At 33.1% G+C, this 27,942-nt stretch overlaps 4 protein-coding genes and 1 pseudogene across 10 annotated transcripts in view; all 5 read left to right on the top strand.

The window, feature by feature from the left end:
- Positions 1–27,942, top strand: part of LOC140663888 (uncharacterized) — a 53,048-nt gene that overhangs the window by 22,147 nt on the left and 2,959 nt on the right. Inside the window, exon 5 of one of the 6 annotated variants that reach the window (XM_072888440.1) lies at positions 26,480–27,861. The exons of 1 other annotated variant lie outside the window; for it this stretch is intronic. In XM_072888440.1, the coding sequence (XP_072744541.1) occupies positions 26,480–27,512 (1,033 nt within the window). In that variant the 3' untranslated portion in view covers positions 27,513–27,861. Of the gene's footprint in view, positions 1–168; positions 2,358–6,405; positions 7,722–9,968; positions 12,395–20,350; positions 22,206–26,479; positions 27,862–27,942 lie in introns of those variants that run through there. 4 more of the 6 variants (XM_072888430.1, XM_072888434.1, XM_072888433.1 and 1 more) reach the window with 4 other exon arrangements.
- LOC140663896 (zinc finger and BTB domain-containing protein 41-like) lies at positions 3,716–6,399 on the top strand (annotated as a pseudogene).
- Positions 10,997–16,296, top strand: LOC140663894 (zinc finger protein 639-like). 2 transcript variants are annotated; one of them, XM_072888450.1, is made up of 3 exons: positions 10,997–11,136; positions 13,151–15,822; positions 16,173–16,296. In XM_072888450.1, the coding sequence occupies exons 1-2, from the start codon at positions 11,114–11,116 to the stop codon at positions 14,154–14,156; spliced, it is 1,029 nt and encodes a 342-aa protein (XP_072744551.1). In that variant the 5' UTR covers positions 10,997–11,113; the 3' UTR covers positions 14,157–15,822; positions 16,173–16,296. The 2 variants fall into 2 exon arrangements, with proteins under 2 accessions (XP_072744551.1, XP_072744552.1); XM_072888451.1 differs by lacking the exon at positions 10,997–11,136 and adding an exon at positions 11,366–11,465.
- On the top strand, positions 17,459–20,343 carry LOC140663892 (zinc finger X-chromosomal protein-like). The gene is made up of 2 exons (XM_072888448.1): positions 17,459–17,964; positions 18,420–20,343. Exon 2 carries the CDS (start codon positions 18,487–18,489, stop codon positions 19,576–19,578), a length of 1,092 nt encoding a protein of 363 aa, XP_072744549.1. The 5' UTR covers positions 17,459–17,964; positions 18,420–18,486; the 3' UTR covers positions 19,579–20,343.
- On the top strand, positions 22,093–24,962 carry LOC140663889 (uncharacterized). The gene is made up of 2 exons (XM_072888441.1): positions 22,093–22,222; positions 23,464–24,962. The coding sequence occupies exon 2, from the start codon at positions 23,513–23,515 to the stop codon at positions 24,698–24,700; it is 1,188 nt and encodes a 395-aa protein (XP_072744542.1). The 5' UTR covers positions 22,093–22,222; positions 23,464–23,512; the 3' UTR covers positions 24,701–24,962.

Below are 27,942 nucleotides of genomic sequence, written 5' to 3'. Positions count from 1 at the left end.
TTATCGAAATACCTGCTTTACATTACGTAACTGACAAAGCTTGTAAATTTGGTGGGCAATTTTACAGGAATAAAATAATTTGCTAGGTAACGAGGCAATGAAAGAAAGATTGTTGCAACGCAAAAAGGGTATTCGATACTGATATCCCCTTGAATTTTTCAATTCCAGGTACAACCAGCTACCATTTCCCGAAGAATATTACCCGATGGAAATGTTCTCTAAGCTTGACTTGGTGAAGAAGAATTGCGAGCCTGCTAAATCCACGTCAAAGTGCCAGGAACCAGCGGACACGACTGACGAGGCCGTGGCTTCAACGAATCCTGAAGAAAGCGTTATAAAACAAGAGGTCAACGACGAGGACGACGATGATGATCTACCTTTGGCATATCACTGTAAGCTCTGCGGCGTCTTCTTTGCCTCACAATCTTTATTGGATAATCATGAGATCGAGCACAAAGGTAAGCGGAAGAATACATGCGCTCAATGCGGTCGGGTCTTCAGAACTGGTGTGAGCCTTCGCAAGCATATGAAGATGCATTCGGTACGTAAAAGCGGTCGCAAAGGCAATTCCTTAGCAGTGGCTGGCCGTGCTGCGTCGTTAAAGAAGGTGAAGAAAGAAAAGTCCGAGCTGGAGTTTCTCTGCAAGACTTGTAATAAAGTCTTTCGGCACAAGAGCAACTACCAGAAGCACTTGTTGCGCCATACGGTAGGAGATCTCCCCTGCAAACACTGCCCCAAGAAATTTCGACTGTTTCGTGACCTAACGAGGCATGAGAAGACGCACTTCTTACCGAGTTACATGTGCAAGGAGTGCGATTACGAGACCACTGTTCTAGCGGCTCTGAGCATTCATATGACGCGACACATGGACAAAGCGGATCTACCATTCAAGTGCAACGAATGCGACAAGCGTTTCCGGAAGAAGCTCGATCTTCAAGAGCACTATAACATTCATTCGGGCGAAAAGCCATTCGTCTGTCAACTCTGCAACAACGCCTTCTATCTTAGACGACAGCTCTCCGCACACTGTAGACGCACGCATCCCGAACTGAAGGCCAACAAGGTGACCAGCACTGCATGTGATATTTGCGGCCGCGTACTCGCCACGAAGAGATCGCTCTTCCGACACAAGGAAAGCCATAATCCCACGAAGCTATATCTCTGCGATTATTGTGGCAAGAGTCTCAGTAGCGCTGAGCACTTGAAAAAGCATCGGCGAATTCATACCGGAGAGAAACCGTACGTCTGCGATATCTGCGGAAAAGGTTTTACCGATTCGGAGAATTTGAGGATGCACAGAAGGGTGCATACAGGGGAGAAGCCGTACAAATGCGATCAATGTCCGAAAGCATTTTCGCAGAGATCGACATTGACAATTCACAGACGCGGACACACTGGAGAACGACCCTATGTATGTCAGATATGCCACCGTGGATTCTCTTGCCAGGGTAACTTGACGGCCCATCAGAAGTCTACCTGCGTCTAAGCCTCGACGAACATTTTGTGTTTGAAACTCTTGTTGGTGCCGCGTTGACAATTAAACTACGACGACCATATTTAACGATAAGAATAGCGTAATAGTATACGTGACTACACGTTGTTACCTATGTATCGTAACAGCAAAAGAGACTGGAAGAACTTTTTGACTTATTATAGATTATACAGAGTGTTTCATTTTAATTGCCCCAAGCAAATATTTCGGAAAATAATGAAAATTCGAAAAAATGTTTCAGACGAAAGTTGTATGGTTTCTAGGGTGACATAAGATGGTGCCATTAGTTCGACCTTGAAAGGTCACATGAAGGTCACGTGAAGGTTATTTTAAATTTCTTAAATGGAACCCTATAATATATAAGAATATATAAAAATATATAAAGTGTTCCATTTAAGAAATTTAAAATGACCTTCACGTGACCTTTATGTGACTCTCCAAGGTCAAACTAATGGCACCATCTTATGTCCCCCTAGAAACCATACAACTTTTGTCTGAAACATTTTTTCGAATTTTCATTATTTTCCAAAATATTTGCCTGGGGCGATTAAAATGAAACAGCCTATATATAATGACTATGTTGACCAACATCAATAGGACGATGTTGATTCAATACTTGTCGATACGAAATCTCTATGATATCTTTTGTATACTGGTTGTAACGTTTGCGTGCAGCGCTCAAAAGACAAAGTTACGCGCGATTTTCTCTGTTCAGTTCTTCATGAATTACACATTTGTACTACCCGTGCTCAAAGTGTTCCGTTACGAATATATTGTTGTTCTATTTTTTCAGTGTAGATAGGTAAGAATAACTTGTAAGCCGAACACAATGCCAATGTTGTTGAACAAAAAAATTCATTTCTTATGTTTTCTCCTTTTTTTTCCTTTTTTTTCTTAATTTTATACAGGCATGATAGTAACACTCCAAGCTTGCTCGTTCGAATGTGGATAAAGCGTCGATAAATTTATGTTAATCATCATTGATGATATTCGTTATTATACGTTTAATAAAATAACTCGTACATCAAAGGTGTATGTCTACGAAACTCTTTTGTCGATTAAATTAGTTCCCGAATCTTGAAGCGAACGAGCATTACTTTCTTTCTAACATTACTATATAGATTGCGAAATTAATCCTTGGGCCATTTATCTTCATAAACTCCAGATGGTCAAGAGAAGATATCAACGAACGATATGGTGACGTGACTGCGTATAACATGCTGAAAACTTACTATTGTTTCTTACAGAAACCTCGAGGTTCGAGTGGTGATAGGATATCACACCAAGGCTGACGTTAAAGAAAAATCCAAGGAACACAACTACGCGCGACTAGAAATAGATTCCAATTCAATGATCCAAGCTGCATTAAACGTAACTGGAAAAAATGAAAAGGAAGCAATGTTGAAGAAATCTTCTGAGATGATGCGTCAAAAAGCGCGAATTTCACGTCGCGAGAACAACGTCAGGAACACTTTTATTAACACAGAGGAGAGAAAATTATGGAGAAAAGAGAAAAAAACGTACAAATGTTCCACGTGTGGAGCGCATTTTATTCGGCAAAGAGATTTGAATCGTCACATGGTGAAACACAGTGACGTACGTCCGTACAAGTGTACCGTTTGTGAGCGAGCCTTCAAACGTTCGTCAGAAGTGATACGCCACATGCAAACTCACAACGGCGTCCCGTATGTCTGCGAAACGTGCGGTTTCACCACGACGAATAAGGTTTCTCTGAGAACTCACATTCGTCGAATGCATCGACGCGATCTTCGATATCGTTGCGAGCAGTGCAGCAAGAGGTTCATGTCGAATTACGATCTTGAGGATCATAAAGCGAGCCACCTGGATACCAAGACCTTCGTCTGCGAGTACTGCGGGAACGCTTATTCGCAGAAATCGTACTTGTCCAGGCACAAGCGCGTGATTCACCGGATACGGAAGAACGCGCCGAAAGAGCATCGATGCGAATTTTGCAGCAGGAGCTTCGCCTCGGAGTACAGGCTTCGTAATCACGCGAGTTTACACTCTCAAAGGTTCCTCTGCGCTCAGTGCGGAAAAAAGTTTGGGACGAATCAGTCGCTAATGCTGCATACACGCACGCATACTGGTGAACGGCCCTATCAGTGTAAGCTGTGCATGAAAACCTTCGTGAGATCCGCGGCTCTCAGGGTGCACAAACTCACGCATACGGGTGAGAGACCGTACGTATGCGATCTCTGCGGACGGAGTTTCACGCAACGCAGCAGCATGATGGTGCATCGTCGCAAACATCCCGGCAGTCATCCACCGCCGCCGCCGTTGCTGCTCAGTCGACTTGAGTTTGATACTCAAGAATCAAACTAACTGGGTATGAATTCGAAGGTTAATGAAGAGGAGTTTGAAAACAATTTTTCATATTCTATACGTTAGCGATCAATGTTCAATTACACAATCACTAGCACACGCTTCCAAAATTTTTCATATTGAATATCCATATACTGCAGTTACGATATTTAAAACATAATATGTAAATTGTTAAAAGATTGGTATAAGTGAGACTTTTATCGTAACCTTGTTTCTATTTTAACGTTTTACGTTTTTAATTAGATATTTGATCTGTTTTAATTTTTCGCAAAATTTATCTTATATCTTAACAAATGTCAATGATTTTATTAGTGTTCTTTGTGATTATTAAAGATTCTCCATTTTTACGCTATTGTGATAGGTGCTGCATATTTTGTATTTGTACTGATTGACATTAATAAATGTTTCAGGGGATGATGGATGACAGTATGGGATGGTGAAAAATATCGGAAAGTGATTGTATCGTATGACGCCGTCATAGCAGAGACAATTTTTGAAAAGAATGTTAGAAAATGTGGTGAATCAACAAAAAGATACACAGAGGATAAACGACGACAACGAACAAAAGTAAAGAGTAGAAAGAGAGGACTTAATACAACGATAGAAGTAAATCAAGATTTATCGGCTAAAAAAAAGATAAAGTCTATAATGGAAATATCCTCTAAAGACACTGCAAGAAAAAGAGGAAGAAGATGTGGATCGAGTATTAAATGAAGTGCAGAATGCGTGTCCGTTGTGCTTAAAGCGTTTCGATCATGAGAACCGTTTGAGAAGACATATTGTGAGGCATCAGAAAAGAGCCGCTCAGTTTATCTGCTATTCTTGTGGCGAGTCGTTCAAAGTAAAGATGGATCTTCTTGAACATATTAATAGGAAGTATATATGTCAATATTGCGGAAAGCTCGTGCCGGATCTTAGCCACGAATGGAAACACAAGATATGTGCCGATGGCTAACTTAAATCATTTATCGTTGCATAAGCAAGGTTACAAGTGCACCGAATGTAAAGTGATTCTCACTTCACGGCACCAATTGCGGTATCATAAGTATCGGATGCACAAACCGGGCCCGACCTGTCCGATTTGCAAAAAAGTATCGGTATTCAGCGGTAATTTTTATCAACATGTCCTGATGCATGCAGGTATCAGACCTTACAAGTGTGATATTTTCGGCGAAGACTTTACTCAGCGCTCCAGTCTCTTGCGACATCGAAAAAAATCATTCTGGTCTTCTTTCGCCTTATATATCACGAGTTCCTATCGCTGATTTAGCTAAGAATGTCTTACAGAAGTTTTTAAAACAATAATGCAATAGCTTATTGGAAATAATATTGTTACGTGTGCAAAAAAGACCTGATTTCCAGATTTGAAGACATCTTATTATAAATGCATAATTTCTTAAAAACGTATTTTTCAAAAAATATGCTTTTGTCGATCAAACTTTCAATACATTTTCAATAAAATACAATATATTAAGTTTCTCTTTCACATATACTATTATCAATTAAAAATCTTTCTGAAATTTTTTGTTGTCTATCTTGAAAAAAACAAAGACATTTTAGTAAAATATTGTGAAGAATCTTTCAATTATTATTATGCATATAAGAAAAAACTTAATGTTAAGCCAAGAAAGAAATAAGATGCATAAAAAAGATTATAGTTGTGACATTTAATTTAGAAGAATATACTTTTAAAAAGATAGCCTGTGAAAAGACTGATTTATTTTTTGCAATAGACCAAAAAATAATTATTACTTTTAATTATTATTATTTAAATTTTTTACAATTATAATTACAATTATATAAATATTTCTAAATAAATATTTGTTCCGATAAAAAATTGATATTTAAAAAATGTGATATCTTCGATTATAAGCTAAATATTCCTTGAGCACACAAAAGATAATATAAATATTTGAAATAATTAAGAATATTTACACATCTGGATTAGTTAATATGTAATATAATGTGTAATATAAATCAATAACATAGTAAATATAATTTTAAATTTATTTTTGGACCGAATGTCATCGTTTGTAAGTGAATGAAATTTAATTAATAAAGAAATGTATTTTTATAAAAACATTTTCTCTCTCAGTAATCAGTGAATTAGTATTATCACGAATATATATAATAAATCTGTGCGTGCTACAATATAATTATGTAAGATTTATGTGCAATATTCTCCTTGTTGCGTAATAGTCATCGTTATTTTGCTCAAGGAAGAATATCTACTCTGCTCTTTACAACATAAAAGTAAGTTTATTATCATCACAATGAGTATATTTGTTTCAGACTGATTGTATCTCTAAATGAAACGAAATCCAAATATAAAACATTGTGTGTGATGTAATGCTATGCGTAATATAATTGGTATAAATTGTATAATTTGTTTTCTAGTAATTAAAAAATAGAATTGATTGTGAAGCAGTATAATAATAGTGAGATTACATATCTGTTTTTAGGAAGTCTTCTTGCAACAATTAGCATTTATTAGCTCAACATTATTTGAACATATGCTTAAAAAACGCTGTCGATACTTTATACACTGACACAATTTATCCCTGTTTCAGGGAAAAGCCTATCATCAGAAGGCAAAAAGGAGGACAAAAAGGACCTATTCGTTTAGTCTCCATTTTATTGGGCTCATGGAAATCTGTTGAAAATCAATATAATTTTACGAAGACAAGCGACAGAGTTAATTCTGCTTCAGCTCAGTATCGAAATGCGGATAAATTGATTAATTTAGATTTATCATTAAATTCGCAGAATTCTGTGAAAGCTATCAAAGACAATAATATTTCAGCTACAGTGGAGTCTTTTTCGATTCAAGAAAAATCTTCACAAAACATCGGCTCCGTGATTTCACATAAAGATATGACCGAAGTGGACGTTGTTATGGAAAATATAAGAAATACGTGTCCATTTTGCGAAAAACATTTTGACAATGCGAAGAAGGTCGAGCGACACGTCAGATATGTACATCGTAAACCTTATCAATGCAATAAATGTAAGAGGACTTGCTACACGCCAAGAGCGCTAGAAGAGCACAAGAGGATACATAGACCGGATTATTTCTTCGAGTGCAAGATCTGTCATGTGAAATACAAGAGCAGGGAGGGACTGAAGAGACATTATATTCGCACTCATAGCGATCACGAGTCAAGATTCGTTTGCGAGCACTGCGGTCGCAGTTACAAATTAAAGATTGACTTGACGCACCATATGAAGAGAACCCACGCATCGCAGCTGCAAGTTTGCCGTTTCTGTGGTAAAGAAGTTAGGGACGTGAAAGGTCACGAGTGGAGGCATCAGAAGCGAAATCGCGAGACCAAGTACGAGTATCCGTGTCATTTGTGCCGTAAGAAGTTCCACCATAGAAGCAGACTGGACAGTCATCTGATGTTGCACGAGAAAGGTTTCAAATGCGAGGAATGCGGCAAGGAGTACACTGGTACACGCGAGCTTATGAGCCATAAACGTTTCAAGCACGGCCAGACGAACATTTCTACTTGTATCCTGTGTCAAAAAACGTTTCCGTCTATCAGCAATTTCTATCAGCACGTGCTCACGCATGCTGGTATACGGCCGTACAAGTGTGACATTTGCGAGGAAGATTTTACGCAGCGCTCGAGTTTATTGAGACACAGGAGAAATCATCCAGGACCACTGCCGCCACTATCGTCGACGCATCCGCAGATAGCTGAGCTCGCTAGAAATTACCTCCAAAAAGTTCAAAGTGATCATATCGATAAAAGTTTCGTATTGGATGCTCGATCGTGATTGATTAACAGAAGTAAAATGAAATACAGTGTACAGAATAAAATTACAGTGTGATTTGAAAGATAATATTTTGAGTAGAGTTTTGCTAACTGTATAAAGCATATTATATTAATGTTAAGATAGATGAACAATATTTTAGGTTTTGCTATTGTCTTTCTTGTCTACAAGAATATTATTAATATGAGAACACAAATATATATTTTTTTTTTTTTTTTTTTTTTTTTTTTTTTTCTGAAAAAAAGGGATGGATATATATATATATATATATATATATTTATATACATTTTTAAAATATATCTATTCTCTATGAAAGAGAAAGAGATTTTTTTTTCCTTGAAACATATTTTTGATTATATATTGCAGGTTTTTGTATACATATTAACTTGCTCTATTCAGTAATTAAAATCATTTTATATCACAAAAATATATTAATTTATTCTATCTTAATTGGTATTAATTAAAGATTTTACTTTACCACATAAAAATTCTTGCATATTTAGTTAACATAATTGACATAATAGAGAATTATTGTCCTTCTATCTTTAATTTTAGTTTACTACTACAGATATGTATTTTTTAAAATAAATAATTTTTTTTGTTTATATAAGACAATTGTCTATACAAACAAAATAAACATTGAATAGATAGTAAAAATATTTAATAAAAATTTGTTTTTTATAAATTATTATTATTAAGTAATAAGATTTAACAATTATGAGAAAAGAATACAATATTTTAATAAGTATATATAAATAAAGTTATATATTAAAATAAAATTTTATTTATATTTAAAGTATAATAAAATGTGCGTATTTTTTGTTGATTAATTTAAGAATAAATTATAAAATTTGCTTTATTTTATTAAATAAATCTAAACTAATTTTTAATTAATGTGTGTGTAACATATATGTAAAATTAAGAGTTATTTTATGTAAAGAAATATAAATTGTGTTTCTCTTATAATTAAATATATTTACTGAATAGTAATAAATTAAAATATATGTAATGTTTTTTTGACAAAAAATTTGATGCAAAAACGTTATATTAAAAATATGTTGACGTTTACACACACATACACACAAACTTATGAATTCTTAGAATTTATCAAAACAAATCATGCTTTTGGATAAATATCATTTTCTTGACGAAAAATTTCCAATCTGAACATTAATATATTTTATTTTACAAATAAAAAAATTTTTACTTATATATCTTGTTTATGACAATTTCATAAATTACTGTGACATCAAAAATTCTTAACCCTAACAATATTAAAATACATTTTCTTTCACTTACTAAACTCATTGATTTTTCAGGGACTAACTGTGTGAAATGATTATAAGTATAAGAGTGATTGTGTTACAAGAAGGAAATAAAGTGACAAAAAATCAAATCAGTGTATTTTACCAGGTGATTTAATAAAAAAGTAATGTAATGAGTAATTTGTGCAAATGTTGCAAAAATTGGCATATAAGAATACAACCAAATTTATAAGTGTGCTCATTCTTTTGCAAAATATTTTGCCAAACATCAAGAAAATATATACAGTTTATACATAAGAATCGATAGATTGATGATATCGAATGCTAGATAATTATGTGCAAGATATATTGCATCTGCAATAAGCCCTGCTCGAATAATTAATTGTTGGGGAAGCATGTCATGATATTCCACAAACTATGAATGTAATCTTTTTGTCCAAAAAAACATGCGTAAAATTTTACCACTTTGATTCCATAAAATACTCGCATAGAAATTTGTGAGTTTTTATGGCATAAAATTTCCGAAGCCTAATAGCATATTTGTTTAGTTCAGGGGGACAAAGTCTTACCCATGATAAACATTTTGAATTGAAATACGTATTATAAATGCGCATTTGACCAATTGAAGCACAGTTAATTTCCTGTGAGATATTTGAAATTCTTCGAAATTTTTGATACATTTCTTATGCAACGTATAAAATAATAAAATAAAAACAATATTCAATTGTATAGCTTTTGCAGAAAGAAATTTAATTTTATAAAATAAATTAAATATTTATTACGAAGCTTAATTATATTATAACGTAGAGATTAAAATTTATATATTTTTATAAAAGTAATGAAAAGTCCATGCTTTATATATTTATCAAGTTATGAATAAATTTTAAAATAAAAAATAAATGTTTAAGAAAATATTTGTAAATAATAGAAAAAAATTATTTTTGTGGAATTTAGTTTTTGTTTAATTTCTTGTTTAGCTGAAAATTTTAGCTGAAGTTGCACCAATGCATGCTCGCGTGCAACCAGCACAACCATATCTTCATCATATTATCGCGTACAAAATAGACTGACAATTTTTATAATTTTTTTAGGTCCAATCAACTAGATCCACTTTCGCCACCAACTTTTCTGATAGTAAAACTGGAAGACGATTATTTTCGCATCCCAAAATCATTGAGCGTATTCATGATGAAAGAACCGCCGCCAACCGAGGAAAATAATTCCAAAAGCGAATCAGCAAAAGAAAAGAAGAATACTCGCGCTGAGAGAAGTAATCGCACCGAGAAGGATAAAAGTCGTATTGAGACTAGAAAGAGGAGTAAAGCTGTGATCGATGACTTTGACGACGATTTGGACGATACTCCCTTGGACTTCAGGAAACGGCACGAAAACGAACTTTCGAAAACACGAGCCGGCAAGCACGCGAGCCAGAAGAAGAAGACGCATATGTGCGAAATTTGTTACATCACATTTGACCGCAAAAGCAAACTCACTAGTCACATGTTCAAGCATAGTAATTCACGACCGCACAAGTGCACGGTCTGCTCCAAGGGCTTTAAAACCGGTGCGTATCTTTCTAGGCATATGGAGATTCACGACGAGCCCGCGCAGCTTCATGCGTGCACCCTGTGCGACTTTAAAGCGCGTACGAAGCCGTATCTGAAGATACACTACATTCGCAAACACACTGAGGATTATAATTATAGCTGCGAGCAGTGTGGTAAAATGTTCAAAGTACAGTCCGATTATACGACCCACATGAAGGATCACGATACGGAGTCTTGCGTTTGCGACATATGCGGCACGTCTTATCCTAGCAAGAGTTCTTTGTACTTCCACAAGCATTACAAGCACAAGACCAAGGTCAAGGAATTTGAGTGCCAAATCTGCAGGAAACGCTTCAAGACCCAGAAGAATCTCGAGAGTCACGCTGAGTTGCACAAGATGAAATACGTTTGTGAGCAGTGCGGTATGGAATTTAAATTTAAGTACGGTCTCACGAAGCATCTCAGGACGCACTCGGGTGAAAAGTCGTATCTCTGCGCCATATGTGGCAAGACCTTCGGTTGTCTCAGCTCGCAAAAGATCCATCTATTGACTCACGTCGGTGAAAGACCCTATGTCTGTGACATTTGCGGTCAGAGCTTCACTCAGCGATCGCCGATGATGTTACATCGGAAAAAGCATCCTGGGTTACATCCACCGCCACCGCCTATTAAAATTACGAATCTTCTGCATGGAGTACAGGATAAAATTATTGTGAATAAGAGTGTTAAGTAATTTTTTCGTGTACGTGTGTATGTGTGTATGTGTGTGTATGTGGCGGATGGTGAACTATGAAATGAAAAGGACACGATCTTGTGTTGCCGACATCTTGCATTTTTATATCTTTTTAACCATCATAAAACATGCGAGATAGTGAAAATAAATGTGAATTGTGAATATATTATCTTATGACGATCCATTTGTAACATAGAATAATGATATTTGGACGATTCTGCCCACATAAGATGACAAAATACAATATATTGCTCTGTTCCAATATTCAGGAGGATTCAGTTCTTGAAAATATATGGTCTTGCGTGTTGGTATGTCGATTTTATTTTCAAATTCATCGAAAGATCAAACTCATTGCATTCATTTAAAGACAAGTTAAGAATTGATATGCTGGGTTATCGCTCATGGCATTTACAATTAAATTTCAAATTCATTATATATTCGAATATTTATTTATCTTCTTATAGACATCAAATATTTGAAAACTATAATTATTTTTGGCATTATACAAATATTCTCGATTCTTGTATTTATTTTTTAAGCTTTAATCTACATATATATAGATATTTTTTTATTTACATTTCTTTACAATCCTTTTTTTGATAATACCAACCAAATGTAAATATTTACACATAATGTAAGATGAATGATACGCATTAATCTAATATTAGAATATAATAAGTTTATTTTTATTTTTGACATTTTGCTTGGATCTTGCATTTTTTATCGTTTAATTATATTTTGTTTCGATATATCTAAGTCTTCCAAACGTATTTGCAAACAGAGTTGAATGAAAAATATACCATTAGAATCAATAATATTATTTTCATATATGACATGAAATAATATGAAGTAATGCAATGAAATAATATTTTCCATAATATCTTTGATTCTCTAGATATTTTATAATCTGAAAATTTATCATCAACGATAAATCATTTTATTTTATAGGAAAAAATAATATTTTATCTATAGTACAAAGGAATATGTCCTGTCTCTTTCTCCTAAAGTATATCTTATTTAATAAAATATATTCATGCTTTTAATTTAAATTTCTGACGATGAAGATATTTTTCATTCAATTTTTATTGAACTGAAAGTAAGATATGCTCTTCGGCAACAATTCTCGCCAATCTTGAGTACGATTGGTTTTTGCTTATTTTATGAGATGATGCAATGTAGAGCACAAAATCGATGTATAATATACATAAATAAATACCATATGTTTTTATTAAACGAATTTATTTATGCTATCTACAATAATAAATTGGCGCACAAATTGTTTCATTGACAAATTTATTAAGATGTTTAAAGTAATAAAAAAAGTATATTTACAATTATATATTATGTAATATTGATTAGCTAGATGTTAAATCTTTAGTAATAAAAAATATTTTTTTATTATTTTGAAGAGATACGTTTAGATATTGTAAAGGAATAATTGTGTATACTTTTACTGATATAATTTTCTTTTTTTCTTCTTTTTTTTAAGTAATAATTCCAAGACACATAATAGAATTGATAATGGTTTACAAGTTCGATTTACAATAACATAATTCTAAATCAATTTGAGGCTTCAGGAAAGCTTGCGATTTTTAAATCATTATTAAGTTGAAATATTATTAGAACAAGATAGGTAGAGAATGTGTAGTATATCTTAAAAATAAACTAATGAATAAATAATAAATACATACAGAGAAAAATATAATATGTACTACTTTATTCGAATAAGAATAGATATATTTTTGACTATAATACAATAAACAATTGCAATACGAATTATATTGATGTTTATGGTACAAATATATGGTTCTTATCATAACAGAATTTACAATTTTATATTATGTGTTATAATTTTCTATTAATATTTAGCAAAAAATACAAAATATTTTTCGTAAAATAATAATAGGCAGTATGTGTGTTTGTACATACAATCATGTTGTATATATATATATAATCATATTTTGCTAAACTGATTGATTTTTTTTACTTTTAGGTCTGTGCCACGTGATCCCCTTGAACAAAGTTTTCTTGTGATTCAAAACAACCATCAATTTTATCTTGTACCGATGCAATCTCCTTGCGAATATTTGAAAGACGGCGTCGAAAGCGAAACTGTACAATCACCGCGTTTTTCGCCGGAAATGAAAGTGGAGGTTGTTAAATCTACGGAAAAGCCTAAAAACACATATGAAGAGGAATTATTATTGTCAACGTCAGAAAGCGATATGTCGGAAAGTGAAGAAAATTTATGTTCACGCCAGAATCGCCAGAAGAGGAATTGCACCTTAAAGAAACACATGATCGTTCATGACGATGCTTATCCATTTGAGTGTCCAATTTGTGATCAAGGTTTTAAAACGGAACAATCGTTTAAGTTTCATATGTCGTCACATGAAGGCGGCAAAGAACTGTTCCATTGCGCAGATTGCGATTTTAAATCTAGAAAAGCTGCGGATGTTAAACGTCATCAGATAGGATGGCACGCTAATAACATGTATGGATTTAAATGCCATTTTTGTACTAAAATATTCAAAGACAAGACAATGTTCCTGGAACATATGGAGAACCATAGTGTTGTAGTTTGCAACGTGTGCGACGAGGTGTGTGAGGATAATAATCATCTTACGCAACACAAGTGTAAACATAAGGATGATCAAAATGACGTGAATTATAGTTTACAATATAGTGGACAATGCGAAGAGAATGAAATTGATATAGAATATCATACAATAGAGGAAAGGGAATTCAAGCTTGAAAAGATGGACTTTCAAGAATATAGTGATGAAAGTTTCGATGAGTTGGACAGCGATTTGAATTCATTCAAAGGACAAATGTATTTCAATTGTCCTCAATGTAAATGGCGTTTTAGAACGTCAAAATTACTCGAAAAACATTTAAAACGACATTCACAAAGTTTTAAATGTGATTATTGCGATGCAGTGTTTAAATATAGAGCTTGTTTTCTTAAGCATAAATATAAACATAAAAATAAGTACTAGTTTTTTGAATTTAGGTTTTTAGTTTGTTATCTATTTTTCTTTTATGTAAACTATTATATGTAAGTATATGTTTACACAGACACACTTCACATACACATACACATTATGTATATAATACATAAATATATACATTTTCTTTCTATTCACATACATTTTCATAGTGCAAGAATATGCACATTGAGCTACAAATGAAGCATACTTGTGACTGTGTGTTTTCGATGTGATGCATGATACGCGAGTTTGATTTTTAATATATTTATAATTAGACTACATAAAAATTCTTACACTATTTAAAATACGACACTTTTTCATATATAACTTTCTGAAATCATATTATATATATTATATTATTTTTTGATTGTGTTATTTATTTTTATTTGTGTGTTACTTTTTTTTAAATGTATTTTAGGCAAGTATGACCAAAACATTTTTGACTGATATTTTATTACACACATTTTGAACACATGTTTTATACAACTTTTTTTTCTAAAACTTTACTTTGTTTAAAAAGTATTGCCTGCTCAATCACATATGCAATAAACAATAGAGTACAATGGCTACAATAATAGTAAAATGTCCATATAAATATGTGAAAGAAAATATCTTTTGTTATGTATTGTGTTATAATAATTGAAATTTTATATTTCGTAATATTCATGGAAAAAAGTTGAATTAAATTCTAATGTGTAATTTCTTGAAATTATTATACTATATATAGGAAAGCATATATATAGAGTAATATCTATTAAATAAATGTATAAGTAAATGATTAAACCAAAATGTGGCAAAATTGTGTATTATATAATACATGTAGATGTATTTTTATCTTTAGAAATAAATCCCAAAAGAGTTAGTTTGTAAATATACAGTTTGATATACCGATACGTGTGTATGTGTATATATATATATATATATATATATATATATATATATACACACAATCAGATTTTATTTAATTGATTTGACTGATAATCTAATGCATCTACATTCACAAGAACACTTAGTGCACGCGATTCATTGACTTTTGTTTTTCACGAGCATGAAATGATTAATTAAATTGAACGTTTAAAAAGAAATTAAATATTTGCAAAAAAAAAATGCATTTTTATTATTTGAGAAATTTCACTGCGGAAAGTAAACGCAACGATATACTCTATTGTACGTATACAAAAATTAGACTAAATTGAAATGACATCATATATGTAAAGAAGATTGTTATACATATAAGTTTTCTGTTATATATAACTGTCTAGTTAAAATATATTATTATAAATATTTATGTGGTATGTGTTGTGTTTGCTCTTATTTTTTTTAAAGGAAATTATTTAATTTTTGAAATTGTGAAAAATAATAACTGAATAATAAAAAAAATTAATGAACAATTAAAAATTGAAGTAAATTATAAAATATAAGAATTATAATGCAAGAAGGTTGTACATTTGTTAATCATATTTGCATGTATTACATTTTTAATTACTTTTTTATTGACATATATCAATTGCTTAAATACATTTATTGTTTGCATATTGTTTAGAAGATTATCTTTATAAAAGAAAAAAAGAACAAGCAGAAACATACTTAAAACCTTACACAAAAATTAAGATATTTATAATGAAGGAAAAAAAAATACAATTTCCAAAAGAAGAAAAAAGCGAGTAAATATTAAGTAAGTGTGAATGTGTATGTAGATATATATTTATAAATGTATGCGATTTTTATGTTTTTCGTTGTATAATATATTATTTATTTATTTTAAAAAATACAACTAAATTTTAATATTTAATATATTAAAATAGATGTTGAGATATAGTACATAAATTGAAAAATAAAGACTAGTACATAAATTAAGAAATAAAATATGTATATGATTCGTGTTTTATTTACTCGAAAGTAACAAGGTGCGATTGTAGTAAATTATCGCACACATTTCAATATATATTCTTGAGACGAGATGGGTAGCGTCCTGAATAAATTATGAATTATTATTATCGAAACAATAATGTTTCGGCTGTTTAGGTCACGACCGACAAACAATGCAGCGAAGAAAAAGGCGCTTTGCAACACTTTATTGAAGAACTATGCGACATCGAGAGAAAAGATTAAACGACCGTCTACGAAAAAACCTAATGTAACAAGAAGAGTGCAACGAAATAGCGCAAAACTTGCTCCGACAATTCGGACCTTGAAACTAAAGAAGGGAAAAATATCGTGCGATATTTGCAAGATTACTTTTGATGGAAGAGGATCGGAATATAAAAAGCATATGCTAAAACACAGTAATCATTACAATTTTCAATGCGACGTTTGCGCGAAGAAGTTTAAACATAAAAATAACATGAATAAGCATAAAGTGAAGGTCCACGGTGAAGCACCATTATATACCTGCCAATATTGCGACTTCTCCACGATACATTGTTCCTACTTACAGGTGAGCGTAGTAATAAAATTTCGCAAATAATTATATATGATTCTAGAATGTAGAATTTCTAGAATTGTTAGAAAATGATTTGTTATTCTATCCCAACATTCATCATCAGTCGGCATAAATTTCACAATATTGTTTTATATTATAATTATTTTAACGGAGTAAAACCCAGAGAGAATACATTAGATTCAACTTTGTTATATTTTTTTTTATTTAATTAGTGAATGATAACACTCCAGTGTACTTTGCAGGTACACTTCACGCGCAAACATACTGATGACTTTTGCTTCTCGTGCGACAAGTGTGATCGAAAATTCCGGATAAAAGCTGATTTTACTAAGCACCTGATCACACACGAGGGAGATCCGTGCATTTGCGACGTGTGCGGTGCAGCAACGGCAAACAGAATGTCCCTTTATTTTCACAAAAATTATAAACACAAGGTGAAAGAGGCAAATTTTCAATGTCCCGTATGCAAGAAGAAGCTGCAAACTCAAAAGAGCTTGGATAGTCATGTGAAACAGCACGAGCAAAGATACATGTGCGAAGAATGCGGACTGGAATTGACGCGTAAGGCAGCCTTGAAGAAACACATTAAAACACACTCCGGGGAGAAACCTTATTTATGTCACATATGCAAAAAGTCTTTCGCAAGTGCAACTAGTCGAAAGGTGCATTTCCTGACGCACTCGGGGATTCGTCCATACATATGTACGATTTGCGGACGAAACTTTACGCAACGTCCAGCTTTATCTGTTCATTGGAAAAAGAAACATCCAGAAGTCACAGAAGCTCCACCGTCTGTATCGATAAAGAATATTATTGACACTATAACATGTAGCAATGCGAAAACAGGAGACGTATAATTTACATAGATTACATATTATTAGGAGATTAAATACCATAACAAGTGTCTTTCACATTTAAATATATAGATATGATTACACGTAATATAAAAAATAATATTTTACTGTTATACAATTTTAAATGAAATTTTATTTTATAGCGAGATAACATATAACAAATTATTTTTTATTATTTATTTCAATTATTTTAAATAATAAGTTAGTATGTGAGTGTCAATCCCTATTTGTTGTTTCTGGAATAAACATTAAATAAATAATCAAATGTTTAATACATGACATACATGACGTGCATAGATAAGTATATAATAAAAATATGTTGCGCTTGTGTAAGTTTAGAAAATATATTTTCCAGGGTATATAATAAGTCTCTAATTATATATCTACCTATTAAGACGCATATACATATATTATATTAGAATAAGATGTTTAATGAAATACAGAAGACAGAAAGATAAGATATTTTGGTATCGTAGAAACTTTAAAGACGATTTTTTTTAATCGTACTGAATTTCACGCAGTGAGTGTTTCATAAATTATTTAATTGTTACATGATAGCATGTATAGATATCTTATAAAACTTGCTATAATATACATGCTAGGTATCTATCAGAAAGATTATGGAACTGAGTAATTATGTATTTTTAAAGAAAAATTTTTTTAGTTTTTTAAATATTATTTTCATCTAAAGTATAAAGTTTTAAAAAAAATTTTACTTATGCACATAAATTAATTAAAATATAAGCCTTTTTATAATATATGTTCATATGGTCTTTTGTATTTAATGTGTAGAACGAGATATTTAATTATATAATAAAATTTTTGTTATTTATTTATAAAGAGATTATAAATTTATAAAATAAATTATATTTTCATGAGTATGATTAAAAATATATGTGTGTCTATATTTGCTTGGATATCAAACTTTCTCTAATAAGTTTTGTTGTATTGATAAATATAATTCATATTTTTTAGGAAATCTGTTCCTGATCAAAGAGATGAGTGTGAAATTTCATGTAAGATTGTTCTCGGGAAAAGGCCAATGATAGTATCAATAACAGAGCAACCAGAATCCAGAAACGTTACGGACAAGAAGACAGATTGTAAGATATTCATAGATTCAATAAAATCCTCAAGAAATATAAAGGAAAATAAAGCAGCGAAAAATGCCATCGATAAGCAGCCTAATAAAAATAAAACAGCGGAAAATGTCAAACAGCTCAGTAAAGTCGACGAGAAATTATCTCGTACCGACGAAATGTACAAAAAAGAAGACGTACTTTACAAAAAGCTTACTAATGGAGATTACATATGTGATATCTGTCAGTTAGTGTTCGAACAAAAGAGTAAAATCTTGCGTCACATTATGAGCAAGCACAGTTTTCATCGTCCCTTCAGATGTGGTGTTTGCGGCAAGAGTTTTAAATATAAGTACGATTTGAAGATGCATCGACTTATTCATCAAAAGGTGGATTCTAATTCGTTGTATTGCTGCAGTGAGTGCAACTATCGCGGTAGAACGAAGAGTAATTTAAAAGCGCATTACATTAGGCGACACACCGACGAGTACAAATTCGCCTGCGAACATTGTGGTAAACGCTTCAAGATAGAATGGGATTTGAAATTTCATCTTGGCACGCACGATGGTTCATCGCAGCACATGTGCGATATTTGCGGTAGATTCTATACGAGTAATTATTCTCTGTACAAACATAGGAAGGTAGCACATTTGAATGAGTATAAGTTTCAGTGTGATGTATGTAATAAAAAGCTGCTAACGCAAGAGAATCTCGACAGTCATATGCAGCAACACGATAAAACTTATGAGTGTAAGGAGTGTGGCAAGGCATTCGCTTCAAAGAGATATTTAACAAACCATGCAACGACGCATACAGGAGTCAAACCGTACACATGTCATATTTGTGAGAAAAGTTTTAGAACATCGCACATGAGAAACATGCATTTAATTACACATTCAACAGAAAAACCGCATATTTGTGACTTGTGTGGACAAACATTCAAGAGGAGATACTATATGATTGTGCATCGTAGAAAACATCCAGATGCACACTTATCGTCACCACCTGTGCCTCTTGGAAAAAGACGCAATAGTTTGGATATAAAATCTAAATAAGAATTTCGAAGAGATACTCACTATATTAAACTAGAATAATTTTTAGATAATATATATCATACTGCATATGTGTGCATAATTGTAAGATCTTTGTAGAATCATAATAAGAAGGTGTATGTTAAAAGTTGTATAACATAATTTAAGAAACATAAAGAATAACGTGATCTCGATTACATAATTTAAAAAAAGAGAGAGAGAGAATTTGTATATATAATCTTAGTTATACATAAAACCATTTCACTTGGACTGATGTATTTACTTTTGTATTTAATCAATAAATATCTTGATATTATAGAAGAATAATATAAAGATATAATAGTTAAATTAAAGTAGAACTTTAATTCGTTATAAATACGTTTGTTATTAAATAATTATATTTATTAAGTGGCGTATTATATTAAGTTGTTTCTGAAATATGTATGCGCTAACATTTTTAACGTATACAAAAGACATTTTTACATTCATAGTGTAATGGAGTTTAAATGTAGATATGAATTGCTTATCAATTAAAATCGACTTTCTAGTATCATTTATAATATTCAATAAAGTTATAGGTCTCCAATATGCGCTGAAGAGACATATTCTTAATGAATAATTTTGAATTAAATTCGAGATATGCGTATGGCTTACGAATCGTACAGTAATTTCACAAGATTTGATTATATACAAATTTTCTTATAGAAACGACTTTTAAATCTGGAGTAAGTAGTAATTGAGATGTTTGAATTTTAACAAAACCAGAGATTAACCATTGTATTTTAATATGTTTTAGAGAACAAAACTGCAGCAGGAAGATCTTGCAGACGGACGCTTCCGGTTGCTTTATTGTTGGAAAAGATTCAATACCGATGAGACTATGGCAGTATGTCGGTACCGGCGGTAAATTACGGTATTCATTGATACCAATGTTAGATAACACTGATAAAACTAAGAAAGGCATAAGTGTACTTGATGTATCGTCATTGACCTCCATTAAAGTCGAACAGACTGAGGATCAATCGAACAATCTAAAAACTAATGTCAACAGTTGCATGGATTCTTCAATACATTTGCACGAGATAGCCAATGATTATATCTGCAACAAATGCGACATGAAATTCCCCTTGCGATCTATGCTGAATCGTCATAAGATAACGCACAGTATGCCTTCATGGTTTCGCAAGAAATGTTTGGTAGAGAAGCATGCGCAACGTTTAAAAATTAGGACTCGTGGACGATGCAGCGGAAAATTAAAAGCGCGAGGGAAGCGTTCAGAGGAAGCAAAGTACGTTTGCACGTTTTGCAATTTGAGTTACAATAGACTAACGACTTTGGACGCACACATAAAGAGAAAGCACGGGAAAGACACGACGAATCCGAAGAAACTCGTTTGTACGATCTGCGATTACGAGTGTTTGAGCGAGATGAATCTAAACAGGCATATGTCTAAGCACAGAAGCAAAAGTACGACGAGTTTTGCTTGTAACGTGTGTAACTTTGAATGTAAAAGAAGCACTACTCTAGCGTCTCACTTGGCACGAAATCATAAGAGATCTAAGAAAAATCCGGACACATCTGTCACAAGGAGACGTAGAATAACAAAGTGTAACTACGCGTCTTCTGATAAATCTTTCTCGCGAAACAGTCGCGAAACAACCAAGAAGGCAGCGTTAATCCCATACGAAGACTCAGACCCCAATTTGACGATTAAAAAGGAGGAAAATTGCGTCGAAGATTGCAACGAAGAAGAGACAATCGCTGAAATCTCGAAGAAATCCAGTCAGAATAATATTGGCGAACGTTGCGATCTCTGCGATTTCACGTGCGCGAAAAAGAGCACGTTGTACTCGCATAAACGTCGGCACAAGCTGGAGGACGTCGGCGAGGTATACGCGTGCAATGAATGCGGCTTCAAGACCAGCAAGAAGTCATCGTTATACTCTCACATAAAGCGGAAACACAAGGAGTCTCGAGGTGCCTGCGACGCGCAGCCGGAACTCTTCTATTGCAGTCAGTGCGATTATAAAAATAAGAACAAATACGAGCTAAAGATACACGTCGCGCGCAAACACTCGGACGATTTCAAATTCTCCTGCGAGACCTGCGGCAAGAAGTTCAAGGTCAAAGGCGATCTGACGAACCACATACGTTTCAGCCACCGGGAGCAGCCTGTGATCTGCGACGTTTGCGGCAAGACCTGCCTCAATAGCAACTCCCTATACGTTCATCAGAAGTTCGCGCATTACAAGGCCAAGTACGAGTGTCAGATATGCAAGAGGCGAATGGTCAGCCAGGAGAACCTCGACGAGCACATGCTCAGGCAGCACGAACGCAGAGAGAATGTAGTGTGCGAGGAGTGCGGCAAGACGTTCTCGCGGAACAGTAGATTGAAGGTACACATGAGGATTCACACCGGGGACAAACCGTACAGCTGCACCGTCTGTACCAAGTCCTTTGCTCGCAGGACCGCTCTCAAACAGCATCTGCTCATTCACACCGGCATTAGGCCGTACGTGTGCGATATCTGCGGTAAAGCCTTCACGCAGAAACCAGGCCTGATCAGCCACAGAAAATCGCATCCTGGCTCTCATCCACCACTGCCTCGTGTCCTCATCGACCATATCTTGAATGACGTCATGAACGCTTGACACGACGATAGATCGGCGTAAGGATTAAGAGATGAATATAATTGCAAATAGTGATAATACATGTGTAAAAAATGTGCTTGTGTAATCGATACTTGTATGGAGTGCGAATGAGGTATTCCTGTTGTTTTACTAATTCAGTGATATTTAGAGGGATGCCTTTGTGGCAATATTATATTATAAGACAATTGGAAATACATATGTTATTCACACAGAGGTTTTTAAATTTCCATATATATGACAATGTTAATGTGAATTTTATTATACACGCATATCTTTTGATATTGTAATATTCGATAAGAATGTTTGTTACATCGAATTCTACACGACAAAACGCTCACGTCTTTTTATAAATCAAATTGTTAATTTGCTTTATCATGCGTTATATTAATAATTTTCTCTTTGTTATTTGTTGTGTCATTTATTAAAAAATATTAGAATCTGTATATTTTCCAAATAAGGGAATATTTAATTTATTCGTTATACTTTGATTAAAAAATTTTTATTTCTAAATGTATATGCATAGAATCGCTGATTTATACACTTATATTCGTAACAAGATAAATGTATAATGAGTGCGAGGGAGTGCTTAGATTTCAATATTTGTATTGCATATACAGTAGACTTCCGTATAAGGGAAATATGTTATACAATGGATTGTACAAAATATAAAAAATGCGTTGTTTATAAAAGACAAAATTTTTCATGAAATTTGAAATTTATCTACATGTATGCAAAACCTGTTGCAATTTTTTTTATCACGCTACGCGGAGTTTTACTGTATTTTTATATGTATAGTGCAGTATTTGTGTGTGTATCCTAGATTTAATTTCTTTTTTATATATGTGATTAGTTGTAACCACGAGTGTGATTTAGCTGTTTGTCGAATATATATTACAGAATCTATAAGTCACTAGAAAAGTTACTTGTTTATCATTGCATAATTGTGATTATCTTAATCATCGATTGTAACTCTCAAGAAATTGAAAGAAATTATTGAAAAATGATACATAAATAATTATCAAAATTCTCTCTCTCTCTCTCTCTCTCTCTCTCTCTCTCTCTCTTTAAAATTTATTTCTATGGAACATATGCCTTTTATCTATTTATGTAAAAAAAAATCCCTTATTATTCTCAGTTTTGAGTATCAAACATCGATATGCAAACGTAAAAAGGATAAAATTACAAAATAAATATGTCATTTAAAAATTACCACCTTTTGATGGTAGAATTTCTAACTAACGTACTATATAATTTTCAGGGTCGTAAATGGATACGGACATTTTCTATATGGCAAAGAATCTATTCCGATGCAGCCGTGGCAAATTGTTGATTTAGAGGGATGTCTCTATTATGCCTTCCTTCCAATAAAACAGGCACAAAAGATGAAAGTGAATCAACGTAATTTAAAACATGAGGATGACACGATTAAAAATGGAACTGATAACGCGAAGGATTCCTTTACGATTGTAAACGATGACAATGTGCAAACATATACAGACATATTGAATAATTTTTACGTTGTAAAAATAGAAAGCGATAATGCTCTATCGATGGATGAAATTCCGGCGACGGAAGAGGAGAATCAATCCGAGGATGACAAAGTTTATGCCTGCGACGAGTGCAACATTTGCTTTCCGCTGATGCAAATGTTAAAAAATCATCGAGACACGGTGCATACACAGGATGATATAAAAGACGTGAAGAATATGATGTACAGTTGCAGTTTCTGTAATTACAAGAGTATCAATAAGTCGACCTTTCACTCGCACCTCAGCAGGAAACATTCCGCGAAACGCGTGATCAGACGAAAGAGCAAGCGCAGAACTATTACAAAACCGCAGGAATACTCGTGCGATACGTGCGGATTCAAATGTCAGAGCCGGCGTCGATTGAAAGAACATCTCGATCGCAAACACGGGTCCGAGTACAAGTTCGATTGCGAGTATTGCGGTAAGAAATTCAAGGTGAAGGGCGACATGAGGCTACACGTGCGTTTCAAGCACAAAGAGGGTCCGATAATTTGCGATGTTTGCGGCAAGACTTGCTCCAACAGCAATTCGCTTTACGTGCACCAGAAGTGGGCGCATTTCAAACCTAAATACGAGTGCGAGATTTGCAAGAGACGCATGGTCACGCAGGAGAATCTAGATCAACATATTCTGTTGCAACACGAGCGCAGAGAGAGCTTTGTGTGCGAGGAGTGCGGCAAATCCTTTTCGGAGAATCACCGGCTGAAACAACATATGATGACCCACACTGGCGATCGGCCGTATGATTGTCACATCTGCGGAAAAGCTTTCGCGCGTAGAACCGCTTATAGACAGCATCTTTTAATCCATACGGGAAAACGGCCGTATATTTGTGATATTTGCGGGAAAGCGTTCACGCAGAAACCTGGATTAATTTGTCATCGGAAATCACATCCCGGCGTGCATCCACCTTTACCAGTGGTGCACATCGATCACATTCTCAATGATTTCATGAAGAAAGGATGATTGTGTAATAAAAATCATCGAAAAAATTTAGTATCGGAAACTTGAACTGAAAGTGCATTTTGGAAATGCTTTTATTTCATTATAGTAAAAAAAGGTTTTCGATTTTGATTTAGCTAATATTTATTATTAGCTGAAACCTTTTATTATTTTTTGACCTAACTCTTATTCGTATTCTTTTTAACGAAATACTAATTTATGCAATTTTTTTTATAAATCTGTGAAAAAAAAACAATTAAATCTATATTGTACAAAAATTTCAAAGAAAAAAATGTTATGTTTAATAATGTATTATTGACACATTTTATGCGTGATTAACAAATTATTACAACAAGTAGTATGCATAAGAATACAACTCTAATTTTGATGCTAGAAAGTACATTTGTTTTTATAATCGATGTATAATCGATTATAAACACTATATTTGTTTTACAATGGATTTAATTAATTATGAAGAAATGTCTATATATAAATATTATGACCATGTGATAAATATCAGAACATATTTTAATAAAAAATATCTCTTAAAATATGAAAATACAATAATTTATTTGTAAGTTAACACCAGATTTGTCTTTTCGGATTAATCGTTAAATGACATAAAATTATCTCTTATCATGTAAGAATAATTTAAAATTTTTTATGAATTTGTTTTATTTTATATGAAATAATACAAATAACTTAATCAGCAATTGTGTAAATAAAATTATATATGATTACAATTTACAGTTTTTCTAAAAATTCATATATATAATATTAAAAGACTTTCAGGTTTACAGAGATTAGAGGCAGATAATTTTTTTGTTTTTTGTTTGAATAAATATTAGTAAGAAAATATGTTTTCTTGTTTTAATAATTCTTTTCAGATTGGCGTAAGTAACATCAGGATTGATTCGATCTATTTTCGTGGAATCAAACTTTGTTAATAATAATCTTTTGTTTTTATTTTAGGAGAAAAGGTGTCAAAATTTTGGATGCATGTCTTCGGAATATTTTTTGTCTTTCAACAAACAAGGCGTTCATGATTGAAGTTTTATTATCAAAATAAATAACTGCTTTTTGTGAACGTGTTTATTAATTCTGGCAGATAACTAAAAAAGTGTACTGTCTCTTAAATATATAATTTGTATTATTATTATATATTAATTTAATAATCACTATTGATATAATAATTTATGAATATTGTATATATAAAATAGAAAATAGTACTTTTTTAAAATTATTTTGCCAACAGTAAGATTTTACAAATTGTCTGATTCACAAAAGAGAAAATCCTAATTAGATTTTCAAAAAGAATGCGATAGATTTCTTTTTACGCCATTAATATCTATGTTGCAATAATGTTGTAATAATAAAAAATTATGTGAAAAAATATGTTGGTTAAATGAAAAATTGTGCGAAATTGTACTATTACATATGTTACAACAATTTTATTCTATTTTCGAATAATATATAAACAATGTATTGATACCATATCATTGTGCATTTAACAATCTATTATAGAAGAATTATGCTTTCAATTTGCAAATCATATTTTGTTATATTTAATAATTTTATATAAAAATAAATATATTACAATTATGCTGTTATCCTAAACATCCTACACTAACAATCTCTATTTCCAATCCCGAGCAGAGGGGAGTGGAAATAATCCTAATTCTGCTCGTATGCTCGTATGTCGTCAAAAATTTTAGATTCGAATGTAAGTAGTCAAAGATCTGTATTTGATGTCATTTCTTAATTCTAGAACCGTAATAAAGATATTCTCTCGTAATGTTGTAGGAAACCAATTGCGGATGCCTTCGTCGGGAAAGTAACAACGATTAAAACTCGAGAAAAACCATCCATTTCTGAAAGTGGAGTGAAAAGAAAACTTCAAGAAAACACTCGCAAAAGCGATCCTTTTATTTGCGACGTTTGTCCTAAACGCTTCAAGAGCAAATACCTACTGAAACGACACAAATTTACGCATACAACGGAAATGAAGGCTCGCTGTGAATCAGATGTGAAGGAGAATTCTGCATTCACCGAAAGAATACCGCGAAGTCAGGAAGCTCTCTCGTGCATAGCATGCGACTTTCGATGCAACAAGAGATCCACGATGATCGCGCATCTGGCCGAGAAGCACGAAGGGATCTCGGACAACAGGTTCAACGATAAACGCCAGTTCACCTGCATTGTCTGCGGCTTGGTCTGCACCCGTAAAGAGACCCTGAGATCGCACTTTGTGCGTAAGCATACGCAGCATTACGGTTACTCGTGCGAACAATGTGGTAAGGAATTCAAGATCAAGGGCGATCTTACCACTCACACGAGACTGAATCACCGGGAATCGCCGGTGATATGCGACGTGTGTGGCAAGACCTGCCGTAACAGCCACAGTCTGTATACTCATCAGAAGCACGCACATTATAAGGCCAAATACGAGTGTCCACTGTGTCATCGACGACTCGTCACGCAGGCGAATCTAGATCAGCACGTGTTGACGCAGCACGAGAGGAAGGAGAAGTCGGTGTGCGAGGAGTGCGGTAAGACCTTCTTCGAGAATTATGACCTGAGGAAGCATATGAGGATTCATACGGGTGACAAGCCGTACAGCTGTACGGTCTGTAACAGAGCTTTCGCCAGGCACAGCAGCCTTAGCCAGCACCTCCTTCTGCATACTGGCGAGCGTATCTACGTATGCGACGTATGTGGCAAGTCGTTCGCGCAAAAGGCCGGTCTCATCTGTCACAGGAAGATCCACTCGGGCACTCTGCCACCTTTACCAGTGATACATATTGATCATATATTGAAGGAATTTATAAAAAAATAAGATTGCAAATGTGGAATGTCGAACGTCGTGCCTTACCCGCCTTTGAAAATATTTATTATTGTTTCTTTTTCACATTTAATTAAAGCGATAGATTATAAAAATTATTTCTGAAGTCTATAATCTACGTCTATAATCTAACGTGCTATGACAGCAAAGCAAAAAAAAGTTGATTAAAAAAAGGGCCGGCATGAAATATATGATATTTTGTTTGTAATACGATTATCAGCGTCGATGCACATGAAAAACTCAAGCGAATGTAATTAATACATTTTTAATTATGACTGTAAGAATGTGTTTGAAACAATTCACCTTCCGAGAATTAAAAAGTATGCAATAGTGAGATGCAAAAGTTATGATTAAGATAATTATACTTATTGTTTAATTATTATATATAATGTTATATATAATTTTTTTCTAATTTATATATACC

The sequence above is a fragment of the Anoplolepis gracilipes genome, chromosome 3, assembly GCF_047496725.1.
Source record: "Anoplolepis gracilipes chromosome 3, ASM4749672v1, whole genome shotgun sequence".
NCBI classification, from domain to species: Eukaryota; Metazoa; Arthropoda; class Insecta; order Hymenoptera; family Formicidae; genus Anoplolepis; species Anoplolepis gracilipes.
Note: the sequence above shows the minus strand (reverse complement) of the source record. Positions and strands in the feature narration are given on the sequence as shown.

Coding starts and splice junctions, on each gene's coding strand:
- LOC140663889 (XM_072888441.1), top strand. CDS start 23,513: ATGCAGCCGTGGCAAATTGTTGATTTAGAGGGATGTCTCTATTATGCC.
- LOC140663894 (XM_072888450.1), top strand. CDS start 11,114: ATGGAGTACAGGATAAAATTATT. Junction 11,137..13,150: donor GAGTACAGGATAAAATTATT/GTGAATAAGAGT, acceptor TTTTACTTTTAG/GTCTGTGCCACGTGATCCCC.
- LOC140663892 (XM_072888448.1), top strand. CDS start 18,487: ATGATAGTATCAATAACAGAGCAACCAGAATCCAGAAACGTTACGGAC.